The sequence below is a fragment of the Phaethon lepturus genome, unplaced genomic scaffold (assembly GCF_000687285.1).
Source record: "Phaethon lepturus isolate BGI_N335 unplaced genomic scaffold, ASM68728v1 scaffold58038, whole genome shotgun sequence".
NCBI classification, from domain to species: domain Eukaryota; kingdom Metazoa; phylum Chordata; class Aves; order Phaethontiformes; family Phaethontidae; genus Phaethon; species Phaethon lepturus.
The window spans coordinates 8401-20631 of NW_010559442.1; the positions used below are offsets into that span (position 1 = coordinate 8401).

At 39.9% G+C, this 12231-nt stretch overlaps 1 protein-coding gene across 1 annotated transcript; it reads right to left on the reverse strand.

Moving 5' to 3' along the window:
• Positions 1–288: 288 nt before the first annotated feature.
• On the reverse strand, positions 289–9874 carry MBD3 (methyl-CpG binding domain protein 3). The gene is made up of 6 exons (XM_010293339.1): positions 9710–9874; positions 7826–7963; positions 5080–5170; positions 4426–4603; positions 2964–3158; positions 289–1359 (listed from the first exon to the last, which is right to left on the reverse strand). Exons 1-5 carry the CDS (start codon positions 9809–9811, stop codon positions 2969–2971), a joined length of 699 nt encoding a protein of 232 aa, XP_010291641.1. The 5' UTR covers positions 9812–9874; the 3' UTR covers positions 289–1359; positions 2964–2968.
• Positions 9875–12231: the final 2357 nt, after the last annotated feature.

The following is a 12231-nucleotide window of genomic DNA, read 5'->3' on the forward strand; positions in this document are numbered from 1 at the left end:
TGCAACCTAGTCAACACATTCTCCAAGCTATAAACTCTCAACTTCCTCCCCTCTCCCTATCCTCCCTCCCCAGATAAATCCATTTTTAGCTACAAGTTACCCCAATATGCTCAGAGATGTACTAGAAGAGACAGAAGAATCAATGAAGGTACCCATGGTGAAGCCAAATACTTAAGAACACATTAAGGCAGGTTTCACATAGTTTCATTTTTGGACACAAAATGCTGGTCACTTCACTGCACATGCAAATAAGAAAGATTTAATACTTAATAAAAAGCTTTAAATTCGTTTTTAGATATCAATTATAGAAAAATCAACCTTTTTCCTTTCTTGTTTTAAAAGAGGTCAGAACATTACTGCACACGAAAGCAGATGTGTAGACACACCTATTGGAATGGATCCCCCTTCCCTCCACACACACAGAAACCGAGGTCAGGGTTCTTGGCACCAGAAGAGAAAGGAGGAAGTTTTCCTCATTGTCAGTCAGAAGTGAGTCATCCTTCCATTCTGAGTTGAGAAGGTCCTTCTGACTGGATTTAAACCAAAGCAAAATATTCCACAGAGTGGGTATATTTATCTTCAAAACTCTATTTGGCTACGCTCAGACATACACACAACTCTGTATCAAAAACGTGCACCGTAGTGCATTCAGTGTGGTGCTGGAACTAACTAAAAAAACGATTGCCATTGATCTAAGACCAATTCCTCAAGTGTTACTTCCCCTACTAATCAAAACCTCAGGTGGAAGAGGCACTGGCAGTTCATCTCCGAGACTACACTTCCAGGACCAATGTGGTCTTGCGAGGAAAAGGAAATTCAGTGACCTGAATTGACACATGGAATGACAATCCACAACATAAAATGACCTCCCTACAGTCTGGTACAAACAGGTAGCCTACAGCAGAGTAGCCAAGGAGTGAAACAGCATCTCTCACTTGTGTTACAGATAGAATTGTTTCTATGGGTCATTGTTAAAGGTACTTTGATAGAAAAGCTTAAAAATGTATCACCTATGACTGACCCACAATAACAACAAAAAAAGGACAGGAAATTTGGTTCCTAGTATTTTCCCTCCCATCATTTTATATTCCTTTATTCCCTCCCACTTTTGTACTCCCAATTACCCTACCCCTTTAGAAAAAGGAAGGGGAGTAGAGTGTAGTCAAGTTCCATCTTCAAAACTACCCAGCAATTAATGAACCATCAGTTTCTCCACGTTTCCTGAAGCGTACATCAAAATGCTCATAGGTACAGTTGGAATGTTGGTGCAATTTACTCCCGCAGACACTCTTGGCTTTGTAAATAATTGTGCTGACCCTGCTGATAGGGTTTATACTGGGAATTCTTAGATGGAACTCCCTAGAAGAAAGAGAAAAAAAGACCTTGTAAGTCAGTAAGAACTTTTTATATCTTTATAGCAAGTGAGCCCTTAAAAGAATAAGGCACCATTGCCATTTCTTTATCTCCTGTTTTTCACCTTCAGCAGACATTTTTTTCTAGTTCTTTGCTGTTGCCAGACCTTTGTAGTAGTAAAGAATGCAAGATATTCACTGTCCAAATAAAGCTACTGTTAATGATGTGGCAAAACAGGAAAATAGAGAGCCCAGATATAAGACGGTATCTCCCAAAGGCCAAACAGATTTCACGTTATAATCAACCTTCCAGCTTGAAGGATTGCTTAACATAAATCACTCTTCCTTCTACCTGAAATACAGCTGCCACTCCCTCCAAAGGAGCTTTTCTTTTCTTTTGCTATTCATCTAAAAATTTTTTTTCCCCTCCATGTTCCTGATTCTTGCCTCACAGGCTCTGGAGTCTACCTAATGAAGCACCCAGGGTATTGGCTATCCTATTTCAGTGACAGAATGCTAATTGCTTTTCTTAGGCTAAAACTTAAAACGATCCAAAATTAAAATCAGCGAGTTTGGTTTTCATCTCACTTTATGAGCTCCACTGACGATACTTACACAGTGCTCCTGGCTAGGGTTACATCAAAGGAACACAGCAAGGAAAAATTCTACTTCGTAGCATGGCGCACAGTCCCTATCTAGTGCAACATACAATATTTAAGGGAAATCCTGTTGGTGTATCTTGACTTGGCCTTACATATCTGCTTTTTTCTGCATTGCTACACAGTAACGATTCATTATTCAGAGCTATTTTGGTTTACAAGACAATAAAAAAAAATCTAGTTGCACCTTGAAAAAGTTCCACCGCACAAGTTAAAGTCAGACATACACTTGAGAACAAGCAGCAAGCCCTTTGTGAGACTTTTAAGGGATGCACAATGTAAAGGCACAGTTCTGTGAAGCCTGTAGTTACTACTGTTACACTATCTTAAACTTTTCAGACGTTTCCAGATTTTGGATATATACATTCTTCTGCCACTTTCAGTTTATAAAGTTTTTTAGCAACTTCCCTCTTTTGATGGTCAGGTTGCCTTTTTCTAACTTTCTACAAATATTATTTAAAAAACTCCACAAACGTGCTCTCTAATATACCCTGAACAAAAACGCGTACTAAAAATGCAAAAGTGAGAGAAGACAGCTGGCAGGGGAAGAAACTGAGTCCATAAGATGGCAGCCATCCTTTCTACCCAGTGTCCTCTTGCCTATCTTAGGAAGTAATAAATAGATGGGGGGGGGGGGGGACAAGACAAGTGCATTTTTAAGAACGAACCACTTTCAAGACAGAATCCTTCAAGCACTTAGGTACACATTCTGGTTACACATTTAGCCCATCTGACACAGACATAAGGCCCAGAACACTCCCTGAAAATGCAAGCACTCACCAGACATACACCCATCAAAATACCCGATTTTTTCCTGAAAGCATGGCTACTACACCTTTAAAAGTGCATGCTAGAAAGCAAAGATTTGTCAATAATACTAAGATTCCTCCTGAAAACATTTCTGCCTTCAATGAAGTCCAGTTTAAGGTGAGAAAGGATGCTGTCACATTACCTGGACTATACATTCTCCATCTCCTGGTCATGGTCCTGCTCCTCCTCCTCCTCGTCCTCTTCTTCTTCCTCGCCTCCTTCCTTCTCCGAAGGAGCTTCCCCATCTCTTGCTATTTCCTCTACATGGGCAAGCATGTCAGCCATCAGGGCTTCCTCCAGCCTCTTTCGCACCTGCTGCACCAGTTCCTCTTGCTTCCTGCCCCAAATCAACAAACACTGACATCAATCCTCAAAGCTGCCTCTTGCAAGGGAAAGGAATCTTAAATCCCTCATAGACGAGGCTGGGCAGAGAAGCATGGATTGGAAAGAAACCTCTATAAGAACTGCATTGTAAAAAAATTGCCTGGTGTTAAGTGAAGATGGAAGAAACACTTTAAGAAGTTGTCCAATATTTTCCATTACAAGTCCTTAGCACTGATTGTACCATTTTTAATTCTGGCTAAAGTTTGTCTAATCTAGCAGCTGACAAGACTTTTTTTTTTTTAATTCCTAGTACAATAGGAATTTAAATAGGAATTAATAGTTCCTATTAGTTTAAACAAGAAAAAAGTCAACCTACCCTGCTCAGATTTCCAAAAATGACACTGGAGAACCCTAAGTTTCTGACCATTTTAGTCTCTTTGCTCATTCTCCTTTTGAGTCACAACCTTAAATTTTACAGCTCCTTTTCTGTCAATGTCATAGTAAAGTAAAGAAGTGATCACCAATCAGTGGCTCATGGGACTCCTATTTCATCTCAGCCACAGGAAATCGTAAAGTTATAAACAGACCATTTTTCCTGGTCATTCATGTATAAATAAAGCACAAAAAATGTCATCCTGTAATTCAAAAAGACTTATCAGTCAAGCAGTCAAAAGTACGTACTAACCTTAAACACGGTTAATGAATGCAAAATACCGTGCTTTCAGGTTAGTGTCTTTGGCATATTCAGTTCTCTATTAAGTGCTTAAAGCTGAATTTGACCAGTCTTGATTTAGCAATATAATTCATTACTGAAAGCAAGCAACATCTAAATAAATTGCATCCTTGTTCGTTGCCACCACAGCAGTTAGTGCTTTTATCTGGACCTGTGCTTACACAGTAAGGTGAAGAGAATTGAATCACACCATTCAGGGTTTCTCCAATCCCTCCTTCGCTGAGAGGTGCCTTAATCAAGGTTACTCAAATTCAGACACTTTTTTCACTAAAAGGAGACATATGCTAACACGAAAAACAAATATGAACCTGAAACCTCAGGGTAACTGAGCACGGACAAAATAAAAAATAATGGGCTTTAAGTACATGCCTGTATAATGAGAATTTTTTTCTACTCTACTGATAGAGGCATTCAAATTAATTCAGCAAGTCATAGTGCTCCATCAGACATTTAAACTTGCCATTGAGGAAAAAAAAAACACCAATGGTGGGGTACCGTTTTACCACAAGAAACTTTGTTCCAGGACAGTAAGGGATATTTCTAGTACCTAATATCTTCATCTGTCACCATAAATGCTTTGCAAAGTGGCTGTGAGGTATTTAGCCAAACTCCAGGATTCTTCTCTACGGCCGCAGACAGCTGCCCCGTGATAGGCATAGTGCTCGTGTGCAGAGCACTAGCTATAGCAGAGAGAAGGGTTTCGTCAGTGCAACCAGGTCCAACGCCTGCAAGTGGGAGGAAAAGCAATAATCAACATTGCACAAGACAAAGAACAGCAAATGAGGACAACAGGCATTATTTAAATTTTAATGGCAAAGCATGTACTATCATTTAAAAAAACATAAATCTCAGTCCTAGACATTTCTAATAGCACCTGTACAACTCTCTCCAAGGTATTTAAACCTAGATCAATTCCTCATTCCGTTACACACAAAAAAAAGAAGAAAAAATTGTGAATGGAAGCTGTTTCCATTCTGCTTCTGGAAAAATGAATAAAAAAAGTCAAGTAGCTTTGCTTCAGTATCTCCTCAAGACAAAGGGCACCGAGCCTTCCAGCCAGAATACTAACAGTTCCTGCTGCAGGAATGGTCCACAGCACTGAGGAGCACTGGAGAACAAGGAGGTCAAACACAATAACTTCAGATCTCTGCTGATTGGTATCAAAACGCCACCCCTGGCATTAAGGGCAGACTCTGATTACCTTGTAAACCTTTTGGAAGGTCCATTGTTTTCACCAGCTCCTCTGCAATGTCAAAAGCATTCAGTCCACTTAATTTCTTCTCCCAGAAGAGCTGACATCAAAGAGAGTGTTTATTGGCACAAAACAGAAATGGAATTGACAAGTACACAAAGCACCTGTTTACTACCCAAGAGGGAAGAACGCTGCTGCAGACTATCCTGCACCGCATTTACTACAGAAGGGGTCTGCCATGTCTGACAGCAAGGAACAATCCGCGTTGCTCATCAGTCCCACAACACCTCTGCCTTGATTTGCTGCCTTGAAAAAGACTTTCTTTTCTTCCAGGGACTGGTACTTTCACTGTTTCGAACAGGCCTGCTGGCTTTCACCTAAGCGCACGTAGCATGGGACAGCCTTACACTCCTACTCCTCTCTTGCTGTCCCACATATAGCACAGAAGTTGAGGAATGCAAGAGTTGTATCCAAACTCTTCCCAAGGTAAAGCATTATTTTATTCCTTTCTAGCAGTTCCTCATGAGAACAACCATGTCTAGTCATTTGCCATATTTTGAATCACAGGTTCTCCTCAAGCTTAAGACCACGTGAATGCATGCTTTGGTGGGAAGTCAGAGAGTTTACCTAGATACACCTTCAACTCTAAATCTACATGTACAAGGATGATCAATGAATAGCTGGAGTAGCATTTGTCTTGCAAGACAGCAATTTTACCTAGGTTTTGAGAAACTAAGAATTTACCCCAAACAGTCCACACATGTGCCCTTTTCATGCCTGTCAAAATCTGAGTGCAACCGCCATTACTTTTCCAACTACCAGCTCCCAAAAAGGGGAATAAGGACAGTCACAGCCAAAACACATAGGCTGGATATTCTCTAGCCTATGGCTTTCAAAAAGGTGAATTTTAAGCCAGCGCATGATGGGACTTAGCACTGCTTTCAAACTGTGAAGAAACATCTGGAGTTTGCTGACCAGAGGTTAAAATATATTGCATAACATATATTGTAAAATATATTGTAAAATGTTTTGAAGCTGTAATTTAACAGACTCTTAGATGTATAATGCAGAGAAAGACACAAGAAAGTCTACCCTATTCTATGCTATATACTAGAAAATTAAATACATGTGTATATATATGTTATACATACAGTAGAATTTTTTTATATATACATAAAAACCTCTAAAGGACCTTCTCAGAAAATATACTCCAATGTTGTCATTAAAAACAAAAAGGATTACATGAGGAATGCAAAAGCAAAGTCTAGGAAGTTGCATTACAACAAGTAGTAGTGTGAGCAGTAAAACTACCCAGGTGACTTTACAACATCTTTGTGCACTGGAGTTGATCTCTGCTGTCTAATAGATTGCACTCACACATCAATCTGCACTCACATACCAACTTCTTCCACAACAGGGGTACAAATCTCCATCTAGCTCGTTGTTTTGTGTATCAATGTCATATCTTTAGTGTCCTCTTTCATTGTCTTAACTAGCCAAGGGGTTTATAGGAACACCACCACCACTATGAACACACATGCTCTATTTCCTTAGGAAACCATGCTAAAACCCTACCAACCTGTTTAAAAAAAAACAAAAAAAACACAAATACCACCCCCCAAAACCACCCCCCAAAACAAAATCCATTTCAAATAGAACCTGTATCATGCTTCAGAAAGGTAGTTTTTAAGTTTGAAGGAAAGGTTTTCAGTGTGAGAGGTGCGTAGTTTATAGGGTATTTTTACATTTTATTGAAATCACCTTCCCTCTTGGAATGATATATTTTAATTCCACCAGACCTGCAAGAATTTAAAATGTACTGATAACTGATACCGATGCCAGCAACTGAACAGACTAATGAAGCTGAACATCTAGTTTCCAAAACGTATAAAGACGGACTCACTACAGGAGAGGATTCACAGAATCCCTGGTGTGAGCTCTGCAGAAGCAACAGGCTGTCAGCTCTAGGTAATATTAATGAAATGAGAATGCCTTCCAAAGGCTGCTTTGAACAGGTACATCTTATTTTAACAGTGCCCAGCTTCAAAGCCACGCTTGTCCTAAGCACACTTTTTGCATCCTTTCACTAGATTAAATTAAGCTGAAAGGTTTCCTTTAATTTTGGTGCATTCTCTTGTTTGCAAATATGTAGTATTATAAGAAAAACACTTTGATTTTGTATTAATAATGACATTCCAAGTGAATTTATGACTTTATTCATACAGGTAGTTAACTACTAATAATATACGCATCTGAAAAAGACCCGTGCAGGGGGTACAATCCCTTGCACTACATCACAAACACCACATTGTATGTGGTCTGTACAGGAACAGGGATTTCTTGAAACACAAAATTCTTATACAAGTGGAATATTTGACAGTGATTCTAATTAGAATGCAAATGTCCCCTGAAGTGGTTATGACGTCTGTCTAGATTTGTAGATAATACTTAATTTCAGCATTAAGGAAATGAAGGCTTAACTAAAACGGAATTGTAATTTAAACAAAGGTTGGAGTCTAGTTATAAAACACAGTGCAGAGAGCGTATTAACCACATATTGGAAATGGCTTTTCTTCCAATTTTGAAAGCTGGGAGCACTGTAAGTTATTGTTTCTGAAATATCAGAGACTTCAAATTGCCAGGGACTATTTGTTCAGCAACAAAAAATTAAAATGGATTATTTTGGGGCCCTCCCAGCAGCAAGACCCAGAGTTTCTTAGTTCTGGAGAAGAAGCCACTAAGCTGCAAGCCTTACCTGCCGGGGCTGGTCCACAGCTTTCTGAGGATCACTCTTCACCTTATTGCTGGGATGGTTTGTGATCTTTGTGACAGGTTGTTTGAATATGGACGCTGTCTGCCTGACAGGCAGTGCTGTGTTCAAATCAGGCTTGCCCTAAAAATTTCAAACGAAAGGAAGGGAAAAAGCCACAAAAGTATTTTCAATTTGCTAAAATGCTACTACAGCCATAAAGATGTACAGCAGGAAAAAGAAGACTTCATGGACTTGAAAACTCATCTGATCTCAAGCTATAGGAGTTAGACTTCTAAAAATGCATAACTACGTTCAAATCTTGCCTTACACCTATCAAAATTAAATTAGTTTTCCACTCTTTCACATTCTACTTAACATACTAGCCTCCTCTCATTCTAGTGTATACACACCAGTTTTATGCCAATTTTGACAGAATTTAGGAGTCAGAACGCTGAGTTTGCACTTTGACAAGCCACCTGTAGATAACTAAAACAGAAGGTTTCGATACAATGTTTGTAATTAGAAAAATTATGATGTGGGATTTAGAGACCATTTTGTGAATCCAGAAGCTATTCTAAACCATTCCGTTTAAATCCAGTTGTGGACACCAATAAACAAACCAATACAGCTGGAAGCTTGATAGCTTTTTTTACTTGCAGTTCTTAACAAAACTCAGTTTTTAAACGCAGCTCAGAACAATCACGTTTTCACTACATGACTGCATTTTGTGTTAGTGGGAACATAGGAAGACCGTTCCTCATTCCCGAGATCTAACATGCGAGTCTTGAAATGGCTGTAGGACATACTTTGTTCTTGAGGATGCAGACACCGCATCTGCTTAACATATTTATTCATGAGATGTAGAAAAGATGTATTCAGGACAAATATAATTCTTAATGAAACATCTGTGTGCTAATCCATTTATAAGCCAATGACAACTATTCATACATTTATTGAAAGGGTTGAGCAGAATTTTTAGCCTATGAGATGTATGTTAGCTGCTGGTCTCTGCAGCAAGCTACACTTCTTTTAAAATATCACTACAGCACCTAGCGCTGTAAGTAAATGTTCCGATGACTCCGATGATGACCATTCTTGACTGATTGACATATTTAGAAAATAAGCATGTTTAGGTGCAGAGACATAAGCTTTTAGGTTCTGAAAAAGCTTTTAGCATCTGATTAATATATTTAAGAATGATTCGAGCTAACCTACCCAGACAGGCAGTATACCAATGTCACTGTAATCTTGACTAAACCTTAACAATCAAAATTACCAGGTGCCAGACACAGGCTCCTTTATTTTGTTCTACAAATAGGCCTTGCCATCCTCTTGCCTCTTCATCTTTTTCCTCAAAACACATCCCCTCCTTAGATCGATTCCAGAGCTGAGATACCAGCCTGGCCTACAGATCGCTCCAAGGACTTGCTCCCGGGAGGCTGCATTACCTCCACATCCCTGCTGCCCCATGCCACTCTTCCCTCCTCCCCAAACCAAATGCAAGAGCAGAGCGGAGCTGCTGCACAGCCACAGGAGTCAGCTGGAGATTTGGAGCTCTGGAGGAGATCGTGCTGGAGAAGGTGATCTTGCTCTCCAGGCAGAAGAAGAGAGAAAGATACCAGCCCTCTCTCCAGCCCTTCTGTACAGAAGATTTAGCAGTACTGCAGTACTCTTCCATGGTATCAGTACCCTGGAAGAACCCGTGAATTGCAGTATTTGCCCAACACCCCATAACAGAGATGTTGTTATCTCATATAACTCCAGTTTCACACATTAATTACAAAATGCTTAATTTTCACGCAATCACAGATACTGTTCTGGGAGGCAGTCTGGCCAGTGCAACAGCAGACAGGAAGGGGAAAGCTGCCACTGCATCTTAAGTCTTACTTTGGCTTGGTTGGAACAGTCATAGCGCATCCTCTGTCTGTTCTTGTTCATTTTATTCATCAACATTTTTCCTGTGCGGAAGTCAAAAGTGCTCAGGTCCATCGAGCTCCCCAGGTAGCGTGCCAGCTGGGGCTTGCTTCGGAACTTTTTACCACTTGGGCTGAAAAAAAAACAGAAAAGAAACAAGGAGGGAGAGTAAAACCCTCTGGACTTCAATACCAGCACTCACTGCAACTCAGGAGAGGCAGGTTTAATTTCCTTCATGAAAAACAACATGTGCTGAACTTCCAAGAATGAAGCTCACATTAACCACCGAATGGATATTATTGCTTTCATATCAACTCCTCCTCACGATTACTGTGGAAGAGACAAATTAAGTGCAGACCAGGTTAAAATGGTTTTTACACATAAAAAGGGATTCAGATCTGGTATAAATGAACATAACATAATTCACACAATAGCTGACGTGGGAGATATCAGCACAGACGTACTTATCACTCAGTTGTCTCAAATAATAAATGTCCGTTTTCAAGCATAATTTCTCCTTGCAGGAGCGTTACATTTGATAGCACCACAAGCATCTCCTTAGACTCCTTTTTCTCCCCCCTGAATAGTGCATTCAGGTTTGATTACAAGTCTTTGGTAGCATTCTAAACACTTAACTTCAGGATTACACAGTAGCAAGGAGAAAGAAAATAATTTAACTGCTCACAAGCTTCAAAGCAAAGAATTACAAAGCTTAAGTGATGCAAAGATAAAGGTCAAAACCTTGGAAAACTTCCATTAATGGCAAAATGGAAGAGAGAGTCTTCTTAAACACCTGGTTTCACAAGAAAGACTACAACCTAGCAAGCAGGCACAAATTACTCCAACTCCTCATTGTTGTTGTTTGTTTTGGTTTTTTTTTTTTAGTAATATAACCTTTTGTACTACTACAAAAAGCACTGCTAGGTAAACTCTTTTATTTTTTATGCATAAAGCAAAAAATAAGGCAATGTGTTATGACTGCAGAGTAGAACTCTACAGACAATAGGCACAAAGTATTCTTCACATTCTCATTTAGCATCATAACTACACCTCTTCATGTCCTTAACATTTATCATACTAAACACGGGTTAGTTGGGTGAAAGGCATTTTAAGACCAAAAATACCAGTTATCACTCCACCGCTATTTATCCATTTTCTTCTTTTAAAGAGCAGTTAGTACTTTTTTTTCAGCCGTATTGCATGGAAGCGGGGTGATCTCCTCCCTAGCCTACAAACACCCTCTGCTCTCGATATACCAAGGATCTCATGTAGAGGAGATAAGGTCCCACCCCAGCGAGACCTCACTAACAGGCTGCCCACTGCACACAGTGGCCCCCATGAGTTCAACAACTCAATTCAAAGCAACTTCACAATATCCAAGTGATGACTAGAAGCAGTACCTACATATTAGAGTCCCTGTTTTTTCTACTGAGGCGAGAAATGGTATGGATGTAACTTACACCTGCCAGACACAAATCAATGCCAACGAGGTTCAAAAGCCTTCGGAGGACAGTTGGAGCTCTGTGATTAAGGTTACCATCTGGTATTGTTGAAGCCAGAAATGCAGGCTACTTGAAGGCCAAGAATAACTTGAAATAACATAGTTGTCACAGGATGAGAGGAAAGAAGTATTACTAACTATTTCAGCAGCGTAGACCCTGCTCTGCCACAGCGGCGGTGTTCATATTGGTAAGATACTAACAACCTCTCTAGGGTCTTCTCAGAGGAAAAAAAGCTTCAAGGAAAAAGCCTCTTTTCAACATTATCTGCTTCCTTGAAGCCTTTATTAGGGGAAAGGCCTGAAAGAATAGCATAAACATAGAATTTCTAGTATGGCTGTCCCAATTAGCAACTGGCAAACCAATTAGTTCAAGTCAGACTGTGTATGCAAAAAAAATATTTAAAACAACCAAAAAGAACCAAAGTAGTAAAAACTCTCAAAAAACTGAGAGACAAGATTAATATGAATTATACTAAAACTGAAATCTGAAAAAGTCAGTCTCACCAAAGACTTACAACTGAAAGGTTGTGGTCATCCCACACGCAGCATCTGCTTAGGAAGCTCCTGGCCCTGATTGCTCCCAAGCTGCTTATCCTGCCCCGTACCTACTCCCCACCACCACCACTACTTAAGCGTGAAAGCATTCTTGCAAAGGCACAGTTAACCAGGTGGGGAAAATAATCCATCTTTAGAGAGTAGGGAGAAGAGGAGGAAGCACTTTATAGCTGGTTATTCCTCAGCTGGACCAGTTCACTATGGAGCTACACAAACACTCAGGCCAGAAGATGACATAGAGTAGGAATAAACAGACAGGAACAGAGGCTGGGTCCGGACTCAAATTGTAAACCACTTTTTAAAAATGTAAAAGGGAGTCATATGCCCGAATCCAGAAAGAGGAATAACCAACTCCAGCAGCTTTTAGGCCAGTGCCATCACTGCTGTTAGTGAAGCCAAGAAGAGAAACTCCCACTATATGAAGAATATGACACTGCTT

Excerpts from the sequence above, each read along its gene's own strand:
- MBD3 (XM_010293339.1), bottom strand. The coding sequence starts at position 9,811 with ATGGACCTGAGCACTTTTGACTTCCGCACAGGAAAAATGTTGATGAAT. Across the intron at positions 7,964-9,709 it reads ACTGTTCCAACCAAGCCAAA|GGCAAGCCTGATTTGAACAC; the intron begins GTAAGACTTAAG and ends TGAAATTTTTAG. Across the intron at positions 3,159-4,425 it reads GTGACAGATGAAGATATTAG|GAAGCAAGAGGAACTGGTGC; the intron begins GTACTAGAAATA and ends GATTTGGGGCAG.